This window comes from Ambystoma mexicanum, chromosome 1q (genome assembly GCF_040938575.1).
Source record: "Ambystoma mexicanum isolate Mex_15411 chromosome 1q, UKY_AmexF1_1, whole genome shotgun sequence".
NCBI lineage: Eukaryota > Metazoa > Chordata > Amphibia > Caudata > Ambystomatidae > Ambystoma > Ambystoma mexicanum.
In genome coordinates, this window is record NC_090922.1 from 1,391,124,049 (window position 1) to 1,391,142,852 (window position 18,804).

Sequence of the window (18,804 nt, forward strand, 5' to 3'; positions counted from 1 at the left end):
ATTGAATGCACCCGCGGCGGCGGGCTCATTCAATGACAATGGGCTGCTGACACGCCCTGTTCCTATCATTACCTCCTCGCCGGACTATTTTTGAAACTTTAAGATTCCTACAGATTTTTGGTGACAGAATGTTGGCATGTATGACATGGCTTTGGGACAGCACTCATCAAGAAACGTCTCATACTAATAGACAGTTCTGGCATGAGTACACAACGTGGCATCTGGGTATTTACATCAGTGATGTTAGTGACTAAAATATGCCAGTCAAGTGTTTGTGTCTGAAGCAGGTGCTGTACACGATGCACTGCATGTGGTGTTAAGTCCATCCACACATGTCCATGGGTGGTGTCAAGCTACCCATACCTTTCATGAACAGTGGCAGCGGTCGGGACATTGTGCCATGAGTGACATAGCATTTTACTACACTGTGCTAATCCCACTCGCAGCCGTGGCACTGCTCCCATTGTTGTAAATGTGTGTGGTGTCGTCCATGTTGGCATGCCACACTCAACACCCGCCCATGGGTGCATGGCCCTGTCCGTCTTGTGTGTCACTGTACCCTCTTCCTATCTCCCAGCACATGTCATCACACTATTATCAACATCACACACCTGGGCCACCACACTCAGGGCATTTCCACATTGTGTGCCCTCCCTGTGCCAGTGGTACACTGGTGTTGGATGTAATTGTAGTGGACTTGGCTGTCATTATGTGTGGACATTTTCTCATGTACCCTAATGGCATGTTGCACGTCCACATTTGGAGTCAGAATTAACATATTTGACTCTACTGGTTTGTTTGACATGAGAAAGGATTTGCATGAACACATACATGTGTTGTAAATGTGTGCAGTACTTACATCATCCAGGACAGGGGATGCCGTGGCAAGTCTACATACGCCATGATGTATGTGCTTCTGCTACATAGTTTGTGTATAGCAATGATGCCATGGTAACATGCATGTTTATGTGTTGCGGGACACCATTGTTATGATACCTATGTATGTGGGCGATGCTATTTACATGACACTTTATGTTCTTTTATTTCCATGTGCAGGTGATGAACCACTAGATACAAGAGAGGAGGTTGAGTAGGAACGGGATACTGAGCTGCCACAGAGCACCAGTGGAGAACGTGTTGTGGCAGCCCATGATATTCCACTGGTGCTACAGGGCATCCCGGCCTTGACTCAGTATGAGTCCGACTCCGATGAAACCAGTAGCTCTGGTGGTGAACTGGATGTCAATTCCTCAATGCTGTCACAAGCGAGTGCAAGTGTTGGAGTTGTTGTAGCCTCTGCGTCTACCGGGGGTCATGTCCCCTCACAGGGCCAGTCAGTGTTGTCACATGCATCTGTGGTGGTTACGGCTGCAGGGTCACGCTCCACAGGATTTATTCCTGGTCCTGGGACAGATGACCAAGGGGGGGATGCAGTCCTGCAGCCACAGACAGCGGCATCACATCAAGGGCCATGTTCCCTTGGGTCAGGCAGGCATGGGCCCCGTACACGTGGTAGACATGTGGGGGCTGGGGAGGCAGTGTTGGAGCAGTCCATGTATGGTGTTGCACAACAACAGGTGCTTCCTATGAGATGTTGGCTCATGGCATGGATAGGGTGGCCAATTCCATGATCCCCCCAGCAACACAGGTAGAGCACTGGCTGCAGGCATTGCAGTCCACATGCTGCTCACACATGCTGCACATGGAGGCGAGCAACAGGAGCCGACGGGCCGAAATGAGGTCTCTGCGGGCATCCCTGGTTGCTGAGGGTTGGACCCACAGGGAAGCCCTGAGGCAACAGTTTCTGGCCCTCAGAGCTTCAATGGAAGTGCTAGAAGCAGCCCGCAGTACACAGTACGAACAGCAGATGCAACTGTTGACTCATACCATCTCGGAGGAACTCTGCGCATCACATGAGGTGTTGCATGCAGACCTCTGAGGCTTCATGTTGCAGATGCATTCATCTGAGTCACGCCTGGCCGCTGCCATGGAGGACCAGGCCAGGGCTATATGTGGTCACCCTCCCTTATCACTACCACCTTTCCCTTCTATTCAGGAAGGAGGGAATAGCTCTCCCAATCCAAAATAGCTGTGCAGTCCATGTACCAATGGAGGGAATTTTGTTTTTCAACATCTACACACATGGGTGTTGACGTGCACCCTGTACCTCCCCCTCCTGGGTGGACTCCTCCCCCCCCGGTCCAAGGTGGACATTTATTTTCTTTTTTCCATCCCCCCGGCCAGATGTTGGCATGTCATATTTTGTTTTGCCCTTTCCTGTTTGTGGTCTTTGTTATTTTTTGCATTGATTGCCTTTGATGTATGCCATTAACTCCTCAGGGACTATACATGTGCAGTGGTGTACGTGCAGGCATGCTTAGTGAACTCATCTAGCATGTTTGCATGGGGGTGCACCGGGTGGCATCTGAAGGTAAACATTGCTTTGTTTTTCCATGGCACGTGTGTGCTATGTCAATTATACTGCACAATGTGTGTTTTAATATGTTCACCCATGTTGTTTCAGTAATCCATGAAGTGGCAGGGACTGGTGAGGCATCCTGCACCATTCAAAGTCCACACTCCTTATGCCCTTCACCAGACAACGTCATTCCTTTAACAAATTAGGAAACACACTAGGTCATGTGGGATTTTACAACATGCAGACACAGTTATTTGGTAAGCATTTGCACTGTCTTGCATGATGGGCATGCTTCATTGTTGGTCATATTTGCTACATGTGTCGGTTCTCTTATATGTCCTTTGCATGCCCACATGGTGGCGTGGTAATTTGATTGGAGCTCATATCACTGTGTAAGCCACCTATGTGGATACCTCAATGGGCACACCGACTATGCTGTGCAGCATGTCATTCTACATCGGTAAACAAGCCCATGGATTCCTTGATCTGTCATTTCCTTGTTTTTCACTGTCTGTGCCACTCTCTCTCTCCCTGTCTCTGGTGTGGTACACTGTACTCCTGTACAAATCAATGTCAATGGCCATTCACCCTGTGTCACCCTGTGTTGCTCCTGCACTATGTGTTGTATGCATGTTTTCTTTCTGGTCTGAACTGTTATCATGTATGCGCATGCATTTTGTGCTGTTACTCTGCATTGGATTCCATGTAGGTAGAGCATCTCCCGATGGTGTGCGTCGTATGCAAGGCAGGTGAGTTCAATGACAGCTGAGTGCATGGCAGTTGATGACACTTCGGTGGTGTTTGCATGGGAACGGGGCACTGTATGTGTGCCCCTCACCTTCATTGCCCCACGTGATGGCTGTGTGTGCCCCTCACCCGCCCTGTCCCCTGTGATGGCTGTGTGTTTTGCCTCTTGCCCCCCTTACCCCATGTGATGGCTGTGTGTGTGCCACTCTTCCCCCTTGCCCTCCCTGATGGCTGTGTGTGTGCCCCTCACCTACCCAGCCCCTGTGATGGCTGTGTGTGTGCCCCCCACACCCTTATGGTCACCTATGATAGTGTGTGTGCCCCCCATGGTCGCCTGTGATGTTGTGTATGCCCACACCCCCCATGGTCGCCTGTGATGTTGTGTGTGCCCCCTCATGGTCACCTGTGATGTCGTGTATGCCCCCCAACCCGCATGGTCGCCTGTGATGTTGTGTGTGCACCCCATGGTTGCCTGTGATGTTGTGGTGCCCCACACCACCCCTCTCATTGTCCTCCCCCTCCCCTCTTCACTCTCTTCCTAGCCACATCCGCCTAATATGACTTTCTGCATTTGTATGCTGCTGCCACCTTGCAACATGGGGCTAGTCAACATGTATATTTTGACAAGCACGTTTGTAACTAAGTAAGTCTTCTGTAACAGCGTTGCGATGGACAAGGCCTATTGTGTACTTTATGAATGCTAATTACTTAAATAAAATAATATGGGACGGTTTATGTGACACACAGGACATTGGATGTGTAGTTTGGCATGGTGGTAGTGACATAGTCCCTCATCTATGTGTTTCTTTTGAAAAGCCAATAATAAATTCGTTTTAGTTCTAAGGGATGCACACATTGTAGCACTTCCAAGGACACGTTCTCAGGGTGGCTTGGTGGGCACAGATAATTGCCCCTTTGTCATCATTGAATGGCACCTGGAATGTGCCAGGGCTGTGAGCACTCCACAGGGGTTGGAATTTAGGTGAAAAATGGTGCCACAAGCTGAGTAGGAGCAGCCTTGCCACATGCCCTTTGGGGATGTGGGGGCACCACCATGCCCACCGGTACACCGCGCTGTGTTGCAACATTGTGCAGGACACATGCTGCCACAATGATCCTGCACACTACTGGTCGTGCATATAGCAACTCACCACCAGAGTGGTCAAGTGAGCGGAAACATGACTTGAGCACTCCGAATGTGCGCTCAACTATGCCCCGAGTTGCAATGTGGGCTGGTTTGTATCTTAACTGGGGTGGTGTGTCAGGGTTCCGTATTGGCGTCATCATGTAGGTGCTCAGAGGGTAGGCACTGTCCCCTGTAGAGGTGAAAATGTGTGTCATTGGTGTGGATTTGTGTGTGACTTTCATGCATGTGCACAGGCATTTATGCTCACCAATGAGCTATGTGTTGTCATGTCTCCCAGATTCCGGGTCCCGGTGTAGGGGTGACATCCTGAATATGAAACTATCATGGGTGGACCCTGGATAGTTTGGATATACAGAAGTAATGATACCCTTGGCATCACATACAACATGCACGTTGTTGGAATCCCAGTGCTCGCGATTGCAATAGGGAAGTGCGGCACCCCATAAAAATCCGGGTCCATGGCCTGCCTTTTTGCAGGTGTTCTGGGCATGTAGATGTGCCTGCGGACTGAGGGGCGTACAGTCATGATTGCCAACACCTGGATTAGGCAGCGTGACTGTGTGGCCTGTGAAATGCCCCCAACTATGGCAGTTGTCTGCTGAAATGATCCAGTGGCCAAATAATGCTGAACACTGAGCACCTTTTCCAAGGGCCTCAGTGCTTGGGAGCACAGGGTGGGTGATGTAAGATCATCCTCCCACTCCCGGTCAGGTCTAATTTGATATGAGGTTGAAACCTATACCTGCCATAGACCTGGTCATCAGGCATCCCAAAAAGGCTGGTCCTAGGTAGAAAAATCCGGGCCCTGGCCATCCTCCTCCTGCGGTGTCCCACAATCACTGCTGCGAGAAATGGTACATTCATCGTAGCTGTATATGCGTGTTTGTTGTTCACGCTGCCTTTTTATGCATTTGTTTTAGTGCGCTGTGATGCTTATGCCAGCTTTCGCGTGGCGTACGTGTTTCTGGATTTGTGCGGTTTTTTTCGTGCGCCAGAGAGCCCTGTTCAATTCCACGAATACAGGTTTTTAGTGCACGTATGGGCATTGTGAGGAATTTACTGTGGTACTTCTCTCGTTACTCCCACAGTTTTGCTTGTTGTTCCCCATTCCACGTGTTCTGCCCCCCTTTTTAGGTAACTGCGCAGTACCAAACTTCCCTTTTCTACGAGTCTCGCGCAAAGTGTTCGTAGTGTCGCAGTGACGTGTTGGACCCACGCAGATTCCTCGCAACTCCCTGGTAAGCCCTGTGCATTGTGTTCCATGAATACACAAACAGGTGCTTGCGTGCGATTTCGCGCACAAGCCGCTATTTTGTGCGCTAATCATTTTATGAATCGGGGTCTTGATATATTGAATAGATGACTTACTGGTGTTTTTCATTGATCCTAGTCCTACCCTTCCACTTCACACTATTCCCAGCTTCATTTAGTCCAGCTCCTTACCACCTTTGATGTTATCTCTGTAACCCATACCACATAATTAATCACTGCCTGTCATAATTCATCAAAGTCACTGCACCTCTGGGAGGAATTGGCCCCTTGCTCAGATACACCTCATCCAGTGCTCTCTTCTTCCAACGTGAACAAATAGCCTTCACATAGAGGAGGGGGCCACCTCAGCAAGATCCAATAATATCGGGGACCGCCCTATTCTGAGCCTAAATGCTAACTTCTCTGAAGTGGTAAAGCCGGTCTCAACTAGATTTAATTACTGAAATTTGAATTACCATGGCTGTTCGGGCAAGTTTAACTGTTTAAAAGGGTTTCTAGGAATCGACGGGTTAATAACATAATTTCTTTTCACATTTTTCTCTCGATGAAAAGCTTCTTAAGGCTGCTTTTCTTTACCAGCTGTTTGCACGATCCGGTTAGTTTCACCTTTTAAGAAGGATTTTGATCATGAGTGGGTTAATGAAAGCACCCATGAATGGGTGCATGAAAGCTGTTCACTGGCTGCACATCCAAAAAAGCATCCTATTCAAGACCCTCACAATCACCCATAGATGTGTCTCCAAATCTGCCCCGCCATACCTGGTTCAAACAGTCACTAAGACCCATTCAACCAGACCTGTTAGCACCCCCTACACTCACAGACTAATTATTCCAAACTCCAAAAGAGCTAAAGCCGGAGGCTCCAGCTTCCCAGCAGTCGCTGCCAAACAATGGAACGCGCTACCGCAAGCACTAAGAGCAGAGGAGCCGTACTGGGCCTTCCGCAAATCCCTTAAGAAACTTCTATTTGTCTAATCGCCTGTACCTAACAAATTCAGTGTATCACTCAGAATGTATCAGAATGCATGCCTCTGATGTCTTTAGTTGTAAAATAAACTGTAACATGATGTATGTTTGCTTGTAACACGTGATATGCTATGTTATTTATAACGCCCTTAATACCCAGAGGTTTCTAAGCGCGGACCTGGGGATCAAACCTGTGGTGCTCCATGTTGTCTTGTTTCCAAGGAAAGCAAGTTGTCCCTGAGCTATCCTCTATGTCTCGCCTACGGGCCAAATGTAACAGGTTTTTCCAGCGTCCAGATGCCTAAGGGCTTGCGAGCGCTTTCCAAATGCAAAATAAATAAATAAATAAATAAATACAGTATTCCACTTTTATTATTTTTAAAGTATTTTCCATGATTGTTTTCTATCTTTTGTAGGTGATTTCATTTAACTTTATAGAACTTTTGGTGCTGTTATGACCCTTTTCTGGCGTATTCCTGCTTTAGTACTGACCTGGCTTTCTGTGCGGAGAGGATACCCCCTTATGCTAACTTCTGTATTGTCGCTGACAAGTGGCATGTTGTGCAGTTGTTGACAGATCATTCTGCAGCTTTTGGAGCTACTAACTACTTTTTGAGCTCATCTTGTCAGGGCCACCTCGCGTGCTGGTGACATCAGACTTTCATTGTCACTAGCTCAAAAGTACTAGCATGGCCATGGGTGGACAATGGGTGGATAACAAGCCAAACACCCACAGTTAGTGGGTCCCTCCTCACCTACACTCTACCTCCTATGTTCACTTCCCATGCAAAATAATTTTGGCTTATAGGTGGAGCTTAAACCACCATTTAACAGACACAACTAGTGTGAGGGGATGTTGTTATTGATTTTACATGGTGCTCAGCCCTTGCAAGTCATGGAACAGCTGTCACTTTTTGGCATCATTGAGCTATGATATGATAGGTTATTTATAACACGCTTAATAACCGGAGGTTTCTAAGTGCGGGCCCGGGGAATCGAACCCCTGTTGCTGCATGTTGCCGATGAGCTATCCTCCCGAGATGCAATGTCCATAGTTTCTGGTTGCACACAATTGGTGCAATTAAAGGGTGGTTGCACTTAGCTGAAGGCTAGTAAATTATTTTTGGATGCATGCCACCCCCCTCCATAGGGGTTCGGGCTGGTTAGGATACTGGTTGACAATGAAAACTGGAACAACAGGGTCTTTACTAGGGCAGGAAGTTCAAGGGAGGTAAGGGTACACCTCAGAGGGTGTGTATGTCAGCACAACAGGAGTCATCGCTGCACGAGATGCTTGTTGATCTGTTTGTGCAAAGTGTACAATTTTCAGCATTTGCTAATACAAAAGTGAATGAGGGGAGCATTGAATGTTTCATAGATGATTCATGCCAAATATAGACACAGTTATGTCACCTGTTCTCTATGCCTACCCAGTCACACAATAGGGATCTGTGCTCAAGAGAATAAAAACAAAACTCATTACTGTTACCTGTATGGAGGTGGGCTATTTTACAGGCCCTTCGGTAGCGGTACCCCTGGGGACTAAGGTGGTAAATGATGTCACTGTGGTAAGGGAAGAATTGAACTCTGCTTTGAACCAGGTAGGAGAGGTCATAGACTGCTTTGATGTAGGGGCTGTCCCTGTGATGAAAGAAAAAGAAGAAGTTAGAATTACAGCGAGGGCTTCGCATATTTTCGCCTTGGATTTCCACATTCTCTATAACTGTTACACCATGCGGAAATACAAGGGTCCTTGCAGGGAGGTACAATTACAAAAACATTCACATTGTTTTGAAATACCAGATACAGTGTTTCAGAAACTTCCATTAAATTCTATGGGCGCAGAGATTCCATTTGTGATGAGTAGTGCACCGGCTGAGGCGATAGATATAGGAGCGGCAGTGTGTCCTGAACTTGTATTTAGTGGTACAGAATTGGCATGGAGAGTGAGGGGGTAAATGGGACAGGTACAAGTGTTTGTATGCTATTACTTATTTATTTAAATTTAATGTGATATAGTTTTGTAAACAAAAACTTTACACATATAATTCAACAAACAATAAAAAATAAAAATAAAACAAATCATTCCTTAAAATCCAAGTTCATTATCTCTGAATAATCACATAAAAGAACATATTACTATTATATATAAATGATCATACTATCTATAATAAAAGAAAAGGAAATTGTCGGAGGAGACAGAAACTATTTAGGCAAACAAATCCACATATAAATATATACATACATATCCATCAATAAATCAATACTGTGAATATCAGGGATGTAATACATGTAATCACAAATTCATCACTAACAGATGTCTTACAGTGCTTTTCCAGTAGGGGAATAACATGGCTCCACCCCTCGTGGGTATAAACAGTTTCTATACTGGGAGACAATTTAGACCTCATAATGTTCATGGTTAATTGGTTGTTACTCAGTCAATTATCCTCATCAGCATATACTGGACGACTATTCAGGCTTCATAGTTTTTATACTTAGTTGCTACTCAGTCGTTTATCAACATTACACCAAACTCTATATAGCGCTAAATGTAGACTGGCGTTCAAGGTATTTAACACATATACCAAAATTCATCTTCCTTAATGTGATTCAGGTGATGAACGTAAATGTATGCTATTACATAAAGCAGTCATATCAAAATGACCTCCATTAATTGGAGTGAGCTGAAGTCTTATTACTATGTCTATGCTTAATGTAATTCTGTGCACGTTTCTAAACCGTCAAAGGTATGCACACAATATATGCCTGTACTCTTTGTCAAATTACAGCACATTTTCATATGGAAATATCGCCATCTTAGAATGCTCCATAATTTGACAAAGAAGACTGCCACAGATGACTCACGAGGGTTTTTATTTTTAATTGTAGGCAGGGATGTAACGCCATCACTCTTTCTCTCTTGTCTGAAAGCACTGACCTCTGTAACCCAGGTGGCTCTACTCTCCAGGCTAGTATATACAGCAGGATCCACCCTATTGTTTAATTTCTTACTTATGCTAGGTATGGAGACCTAAAGGCGGAACGGCTTCTCTATCTGAACTCCCTCAGGGACTTCCTAAACTCTCCCTACAATATTCAGTGGTTAGTAATTAAAAGCGGTTACTGGTATGTGTCGCACAGACGCTCTGCCCGACTCCGGCTCCTATAATTCATGCCCACTTACTCCTCTACCTTACACTTCCCGATATGTCTCCCTCACTACACTCCTCTTTCCAACACAGCCCTCCTGCTCCGTCTACTCCATTTGTCTTTCTCCTCAATCCCTCTGATGTCTCACTCCTTCTAATATTCCCCTCCACCATTTGATGTTACAACACTCTCTGCTATGCTATTGTTCCCTACTCCACACTACAACTCTTTCCTCCATACTACTGCTCGCTCCTTGACTCTGCAACTTCTAATCCACCCACCTTTCTACTAAGGCATGCCCCTTTCACTCACACAAGCACTTCACATACACTCCCTACACTTCCTCACCTATCCACACTCGTTACCCTCTCATGCAGACTCTCAACCCAGTATCACTTACACTCACTAACCAATACCACACCTCCACCCGAAAAAAAGCATCTCCTTTCTTCCTCCTGCTGGTCTCTTGGTCTGCCACCTCCTCCTGCTCTGACCTCAATCAAACAACACACAACTTCCTGCTGTCCTTTCTATGCTCCCCCTCCTCATGCCGTTGGATCACTTGTAAGTAAAGTCTGCATGGGATCATGTGCCCTGCGGTTTATTCCCTGGTGGTCTAGGGAGCTAGCCCCTCACTACGGGTGTACGCCACCACCACATGGTGTTTATTCGCTTGCAGCCTTGTGGGCGTTCTAATGCTGTGTCCATCTTTCTTCACCAGTATACTGTCTCAGGCAGTGGAAGGCAGGATGCTGAACGGTAGTTTTCACTGGGTGGGGTCCAGATCTCTGGTGCCATATGTGGCGCTGAAGGGATGCTCTGCCGCTGCCTGCCTTTGTTCAGACCATGCTCGTTATCTTTGGAATAAATACAATGAAGCAGGTGAGCATCTTTAATTGGAGGCATGTTGTGAGATAAAGGGGAACTGCACAACAATAGGCTGGCACGATGGGGTGGGGGTTAGGAATTGGGGTCCTTTCAACTGACACTGTCCTCCTCAGGGATAGGACTGGCTCTGGATTTCTCCCTGGTAGGCCTCCAACCCTTGTCTACGACACAACATAGGTTACTGGCCTTGTCACAGGACTCAAATAATCCACATATATCCATTTTAATGTTGAGTAAGAGTTGTTGCATGATCCATCAAACTTCATATCAGTCAGCCAATTCTTAGCTTGTAAATGCTTGGTGGGTATCCTGTCAGAATAATTTCAGTCATGTCGTGTTTCCGCTTTAGATACTGTGGTAGTAGGACATGTTACACTGGAAGAACTTTTCAAATGTTATTTTATTTATAGACAGTATTTGGGGTGTAATAACTATCAGACCTTTGGGTATAATATAACTCAATTGTACAATAAAAGTGTTCTCAAAGGATATCCTCTTCCTCACTCTGGCATCAGGATCCCTATTGCTATGGAGTCCTTGTCTTGCCTTGGAGACTCCATAATCTAGTAAACAAACAGAATCTCCAATGGTAGTCAACAAAAAGTATATAATCCTACTCTAAAGAATTCCTTCTACCCACAGGCTACACTAGTCTAATAACAGAAGTCCCAAAATGTTGACCAACTCACAATTTATCGTCTACTCCCCTCCTATTTCATTTCCCATTTTGTCCCCTCTGTTCCCCCTTTGACTATATTTAGGCATCGTAATCTTTCTTCACGTGGTTCTTAATCTTTCCCCTGTCGTTGAACTAATCCCTTCCTCCAATCTCACCCTTCTCTCCTGACCTGGCTGCTAGCACTCTACACTCCTCTGTACTATCTGTTCTTGACTCAACCTTTCCACTACACCCTTTCTTTACAACTCGCAAAAAATCACAGCCCTGGCTCTCTCCAAGTCTTATTTCCATTCGCTGTAGTCTCCGCAAAGCCGAGCGGCTATGAAAAAAGTCTCACTCCCCTTCTGATCTTGCTATGCTTTCCATGCTGCACTCTTCTTTTGACTCTGCTTTACTTACTGCTAAGAAATCTTCTCTGAACTTACACTTTCCCTATCTCACCACCCTCGTCATCTCAATCAACCTCTACACAATACCCTCTCTCCAAATGCCCATGGTCCTTCTGCTTTCTTGTCCCTCTCTTCCTCTGGTTTTGCCAACTACTTTACATCTAAAGTAGCTAACCTTCATCTAGCTTTCACCCCTTCTGTCTCTCTTTCCCCTACTCATTTCCTGCTCCATCACTGCACTCTTTTCATCATTCTCTCTTATTACGGATTTTGACACTTCTGCTCTCTTAGCTCATACTCATCCTACTCCCTCTCCTTCTGACCCTCTCCCCTCTTCTCTCATCCCCAAAGATTACCACATCTTCTGCCCTATCTTACTTCTCTCATTAACACCTCCCTTGTACATTCTTGGTTTCCAGCAGCTTTTAAGCATGCACTTATCCTCTCCTGAAAAAACCTTTTATTGATCCATCTTCCCCAGCAAACTTACGGCCTATTTCCCTTCTACCCTTTCTCTCTAAAATTCTTGAACGAGCCACCTATACCCAGAAAACCGGTTATCTAAGTCCTCATTCTCTTCTTCCTCCTTTGAAGTCTAGTTTCCTTCTGTCTCATTCCACTGAAACTGCCCTTCATGTTTCTAATTATCTTCTCACAGCCCTCCACTCCAAGCTTTCTTCTATTGTTGTTCTTCTCAATTTGTCTGTGGCGTTCGACACTGTGGACTACTCTCTTCTTATTTATTCTCTTTGCACTGTGGGTATCACAGGGTATGCTCTCGAATGGTTTCACTCTTACCTCTTGCAACAGACCTAGTCCGTTACCTGGCTGGACACTCTTCTGCCTCACTCCCTCTTCCCTATGGTGTTCCTCAAGGCTCAGTACTCGACCCTATTAATTTCTCTCTCTACTCCGCCCCTCTCTCTGCCCTCATCTCCTCCTTTCGTGTTTCTTTTCACCTTTAGCCGATGACAGGCATGTCTTTCTCTTTTTCTCCTCCTTTGATTCTGCTTTGCACACCGCCATTTCAAACTGTCTCTCAGCTCTCCATAACTGGATGTTTTCAAATGTCTTCATCCCTCAAAAACTGAGGTTCTGTTCTTTGGCCCTTCTACTATCACCCCCACTCCATCACCCCCTTCTCTCTCCTTTCCCTCATCCCCTCTTCACTTTTCACCTTCAGCGTGCAATCTGGGGACTATCTTTGATCCTTCCCTCTCTTTCTCCCTTCACATTTCCTATATTGCCCGTTCCTTTCGCTATTCTCTCTATAGTATTCGCTCTGCTTGCTCCTATATGTCCTTTCATACTACTAAACCTTCTCTTTTCTCTTGACTTTTCCGATATCGAACACGGGTTTATCTTTATTACTTGATCTCCCTACCTCCCACCTTCTACCCCTTCATTCTATCTACAACTCTTCTGTGTGTCTCCTTTTTTCTTTACCCTCTCGGTCCCCCATCTCTCAATCCTGTCTTTTGTATCACTATCGCTTGATTGTTTTCAAATGCACTCATGGCCTGGCTCCGCCCTACTACTTCTCCCTACTCTCATTCTATGTCATCTCATGCCCCCAATGATCTCAGAATCTATTTCTTTTAACTGTCCACAAGCTTCCCTGCGCCCCCTCTCACTACTCTCCTCCTCCTCATCTCTTCACATTTTCCAAAATGGTCTTAAACTTTCCCTTCTTTCATCTTGTTTCTTAAAATTCCTTGCTTTCTCTCTCTGCAGATGTAACCTTTATTCATACCAAAGTTGTATCACCTTGATTTGATTTTGGATTCTCTTTTATAGTTCAGCACCTGTAGCAAAATGCGCTTTATAAATTCAATAAAATACAATTACAAATACAAAATTAAAACCTGCACTTTATAGGTGCATCGCTGGTCTAAAAAACGTTATAATATCAGCTCCATATTCAAGCTGGGCACCCTTGATGACCTCTCCGGTTTCACAAGGTGCACCTCTTCAAGGGCTCTCTCTTCTCATTATTGATAAGCATGAGGAACCACACTGGCTCTTTGAGTGTTACTCTGTTGGGTTTTCATTGCTAATGGTCTAGACCAGATGCTTGTCAGTACTTTCAACAGGTCTTTCTTGGACCATGTTGCTCTCCGGATTTCTCAATCAGCCTCTCCTGGACCTAAGCTTTCTCAGAGTTCACAACAGGTCCCTCCTGCTCACTAGCTTTCTTGAGATTTGTACAAGGACCCTCTTGAACCATAGCTTGTTCAAGATTCACTGTAGGTCTCTGCATAGAGATCAATTCCAGCCTTTCCAACAGGCCTCTCTCAGGTTATAGAGCAGACCCTTTTCCAGGTCGTGGATTCGGAGTCCACAATTAGCCTCTTTCCAAAGTCTTGTACAGCAGGCTGTTCTCCTAGGCTTTGGATGGAGCAAGTCGTATGCCCTGAACCGCCAAGTCCCACAAGAAGAAGTGGAAACACCATCTACATTCAGGTAGATTGTTTGAACCAGATTATCTTTCCAACATGTCCCTCCGGTGGCGATTCGCCAGCTTCTTGTAAAATCTTGTTTAGCTCCACTTTCTGGCACAAGTATTGTCCCTCTTGCTCTCCCCTGAAGGCAAGGGAGGAGACACACACATGTCCATGTCCCTCAGGGCATGCGCCCTCTCTGGGCTTTCTTTGCCTCTTTTATTTCTACCTCTGGGTTTGGGTCTCTAGCCATAGGTCGCTCACAACCTGCATTTCAATCTTCAAGTCCCATTGGTCAGTCTCCTCATAATGATAATTCCCGCTGCTTAACCTGCTCTCAGCCTTGGTCAGCTTTGGTTTGTATTAGTAAATTACGTGAGGATCTCAATTTGTTTTCCTTGAACCCTTTGAGGAAATAAAGTGTGGCACAGTTGCCAATGCCATCTTGGATTTTACCATATGACAGGAAGCACAGCCATATGATTCCACGTCTCTCTGGATCAACCAGACCTAGCGCCCCTTCACTTTTGAGGATGCTACATACAGGTACGTCTTAGCTTCTTCATTCCCTGCATGATAATCACCTTTGTAAATTTCACAAGTTCCACTAAGATGTGCTCTGACGGTTTTCATTCTATTCTATACAGTTTTTATAAAGCACCAACTCGCCCGCAGGCCTCAGGACGATCACATGACAGTACAGACAAAAAACATGAACCACTAAGACAGCAGGTTATGGGATAGTATGGTCTGCATCGATAGTAGTGAGAGGCCGAGGAACCTAAATTCCTCCTTCATCGAACAAGTGGGTTTTAAGAGCCTTCCTAAACTGAGTGACAGAAGGCAGCTGCCTGATGGATGGCGGAAGATTATTCCATGTCCTTGGTCCCCATGCATTGAAACTTAGTTTCCTGTATTTCTTCAGTTTGACGCGTGATAGGAACAAGAGGTCCTTGTCATTAGATCGCAGCATTAGATATTGTGTTAGTCTCTTAGTGTGTGATTGCAAATACCTGGGGCGGTGCCAACAAGGCACTTATCTACAAGGAAGGATACTTTAAATTGAACCATTTGCTGGATGGGGAGCCAATGTAGATTATTCCGGGCTTTTGATATGTCGTCCCTGCGTCCTATACCACAGACAGCTCTAACAGCCCCATTCTTTATTGTCTGTAGTTTTTAGATTAGCTGATGTAGTGCCAACCAGTAGGCTGTTACAGTAGTCCAGCATAGAACTGATGGTCGCTGTTGCTATCACAGCCCTATTGGCTTCCGAAAGATATGGGCAAGTCTGCTACAGTAAGTGAGTCGTATAAGTGCAACTGGAACTTAACGTGGCTGGATAACTGGATGTAAGTTCCTCCGACCAGAAATGCTTCACATTCGGGACCTAGGGCCTCATTATAAGGCTGGTGCTCCCGTAATGAAGGGGGCCGGTACCGTACCGGCCCCCTTCATTACAGGAGCACCGATTACGAGCTTCCCATCGCGGGACCCGGATCACACACCTGGTAAAACCAGGCGTGCTTTCCAGGTCCCGCGACCTGCCAATGATGGCGTCCGGGGATTGCGGCGTGCTGCTGAGATGAGTAGCGCTGAAGGTGAGTGAGAGCACAAAGCGCGATGCACCCCTTTCGTATTTGTATTGAACTGATTTCTTTTTCTGTGTCTTTTAGGTGCCGCGACGTTTTCAGTGTGGATGCCGGTTATGAAGAACAAATGTGGTGAGTAAGCGCGGTATGCGGCGCCTCTAGATGTTTCCACGCTAACCTGGAGTGTCTTTTCCCTCTTGCAGATGGATGAAAAGTTCCAGAGACAGAGTTCCCCCAGAGCGGCTGGGATTCAGGTAAGCGTTTGAAACTCGTACAGTCTTTAAAAAATAAGCGAACATTTGCAGAATGCTTACTAATGCCATTTTTCTGTTCTTTTCCCTTTTCCTTAGGAAGTGGCGTGCCGGGATGGGAATGACACCGCCGAAGATGCCCGCAGAACAGAAGGAGCGATGAATGATGGGCAGAAGCGCCGCAAGGTAAGGCTGTTCCTAACGGTGTTCTTGTTCTTGCAGGAGCTGAGCACAGAAGAAAGATGCAGGCCTACTGGAGACCGATCCGAACACAGTGAGTGTCACGCTGCAGGTGCAGAAAACGCAAAGCATGTTTCTCAGCCTGGTCGTGGCTTAAATAGTCTCTGGGTATCCCAGGTGTCGCTGGGCTGAACCACACCCAAAAGACTAGACTGCACATGCAGTTCTGGGAACCGAAATATGTGTGGGCATCCATCTTGTCCCCATCAATGCACTACAAGTCCAATCCCCAATGTTATCCTATGGGAATGAGTGAGTCTGGTGCCACAAGCGCCAAGTCTGACTCCAAGTGGGTCTTTGGAGGGATGGAGAGGCCCTTGAGGGCCATGTAGGTGATTGTGGCCTGGCTCCAGCCTGACATCTTGGAGGGCTGGGGACATGAGGGGCAGGAATCATGACACTACCTGCCTCTACTCTCCGCCCTTTGCGGCTAATCCAGAACAGGACTGAGAGACTTGTTCTTAGCCTCAAACCCTGGGATTGTATCTCTCCAGCTCTGGAATCCCTCCATTGGCTCCCAGTGGATGCAAGGATTACCCTCTGCATTGTCCACAAGGCTTTCTGGTGCCTGGGTCCAAAATACAGCTATTCCTCCGCAAATACCTCCCCTCTTGAGCTTGTCTTTCAAAGAAACGAGCTGGGGGTAGATCTCTGTCTTCGGCTGGGGCCTCCCTCTGGAACAGCCTCCCTGCCACTCTAAAACTTGAGGAGAACCATCTCTAGCTCCGGAAGCACCTCAAGACCTTCCTCTTTTCCTCTGCCTTCGCTCACCCTCTCCCCTGCTGATCTGTTCTCTCTTGGCACCGTGCACCTGGCCACCCTCTGACCACCGGTCCAGGTACCTGCTCACCCTTCCACCCTCCTGCACTGCCTCCTAGCCACCCCTTGCACTGGGGTCTGTATCTGTACCCATACAGCCCCCCTTTTTCTTCCTGCACTTATCAGACCTACCCTGTCTACTGCCTTAAAGCTAGCACTTGACAATTAGTGGCTGCACTATCGCTGTTTGTTGCCGTTATTATTTATGTATTTATTATTTATCTGTTTCTCCTTCGCTCTGCACTTTCCACTTCTCCCCCTTCCATGTACTCCCCCGCCCCCTCCCATGCACTTGCGCGTTCTCAATGTCACCGAGCCTAGAACGATTGTTGTTTTCCTCTCCCCAGTTCACCTCCCTTGCCTTGTCACACTCTGAAACACTTGTATATGAGCGCAATAGAAATAAAATATCAATATCAATATCAATAATACAGATTGTTTGCTTCATTCTGTTTTACATAAGCAGCAATAAGGGTGCTAAGTGCATTTGCAATTTCTTTTGCCCAGGTGCAAATGTTAGATAATCTGGTCCCAAAAGGGTTATAATGTATCTCTCTGTATCAGGAATCTGCAAAATGTATCCCTCCAGATGTGTTAAACTACAGTCCTGACCATCATAGTGTTAAGATGGATTTCTGAACTCTGACCTGTGGACATAGGTTCAGAAGGCCAGTCTAGTTTCTTGGAACAGGGTAACCCTCTGGACAAGCCAGACCAATCAAGGTAGCATTGGCGGCAGTCAAGACTAGGACTCAGGAGGGATGAGGGTGATCAAAAGCCGACAGGTGCACACCCTGAAAGTGCCAGCAAGTGCTGTTTGGCTGGTCTCACTGGAAGACACTTCTGCTGATTACCCTTTTTGCTTTCGTGATGGTTGAACTCTGGCTGCGTTTGTAAGAAGAATAACTCTTACTGTCACAGCGCCGTAACTCGGTGGGAGTTACTGTTCACTTTACAATTCAAATACATGCCAAGCCCCGTCCCACCCACTGACAACGCATGATTCTGCACATAACGGCACAGGTATGTGCACCCGCGCGTGGACCCCGGAAGTGCCAGTAAGTGCTGTTTGGCTGGTCTCGCTGGAAGACACTGCTGCTGGTTACCCTTTTTGCTTCAGGATGGTTGAACTCAGGCTGCATCTGTAAGAAGAAGAACTCTTACTGCCACAGCACCATAACTCGGTGGGAGTTACTATAGACTTTACAATTAAACATTTACTAACTTTACTGTTATGTCAGTGCTGGACTCATGCTCCTACGCGTGTTGGACTCAAGCTCAGGCTCTTTCGAGTACTTACCTCTGATTCCTTTGCTTCTCCTTTCCAGTTCAAATACATGTCATGCCCTGTCCCGCCCACTGACGACGCGTGATTCTGCATATAACGGCATGGGTATGCACACCCGCGCGCGCACCCGGAAGTGCCATTAAGTGCTGTCACATCATTATGGGAGGCGACTTAAAATTGAATTGCATACTGTTTATTAACGCATCCCATCGATCCAACGCTAGTAACTAAAATTGCGTAGCTTTGCAATTGGGGCATCGACAGATTCACTATTGTGATTCATGAAATATTACACAAGTTAAATTCCGTCAGGACGGGTTGACGTATACATGGCATAGAGGAGTTGCATGTTCATGTATTGATTATTTTTTTATTTCTTCTAACTTGATTTCTACAGAGGTTAGAGGTGATATAACTGATGTTGGGCTTAGTGATCACTGCATCATATCAACCTCAATTAAATTGATGTATCCTGTTAAGCTGTGTGACGGGGTGCCTGAATTGTGCTTGGTC

The 18,804-nt window shown here is 46.3% G+C and overlaps 1 protein-coding gene across 1 annotated transcript in view; it reads right to left on the minus strand.

The window, feature by feature from the left end:
• The window catches only part of LOC138548018 (cytochrome P450 4B1-like), a 312,989-nt gene that overhangs the window by 158,176 nt on the left and 136,009 nt on the right, over positions 1 to 18,804 (minus strand). Inside the window, exon 6 of the mRNA XM_069642250.1 lies at positions 8,041 to 8,192. Coding sequence (XP_069498351.1) covers positions 8,041 to 8,192 — 152 coding nt within the window. The remainder of the gene's footprint in view (positions 1 to 8,040; positions 8,193 to 18,804) is intronic.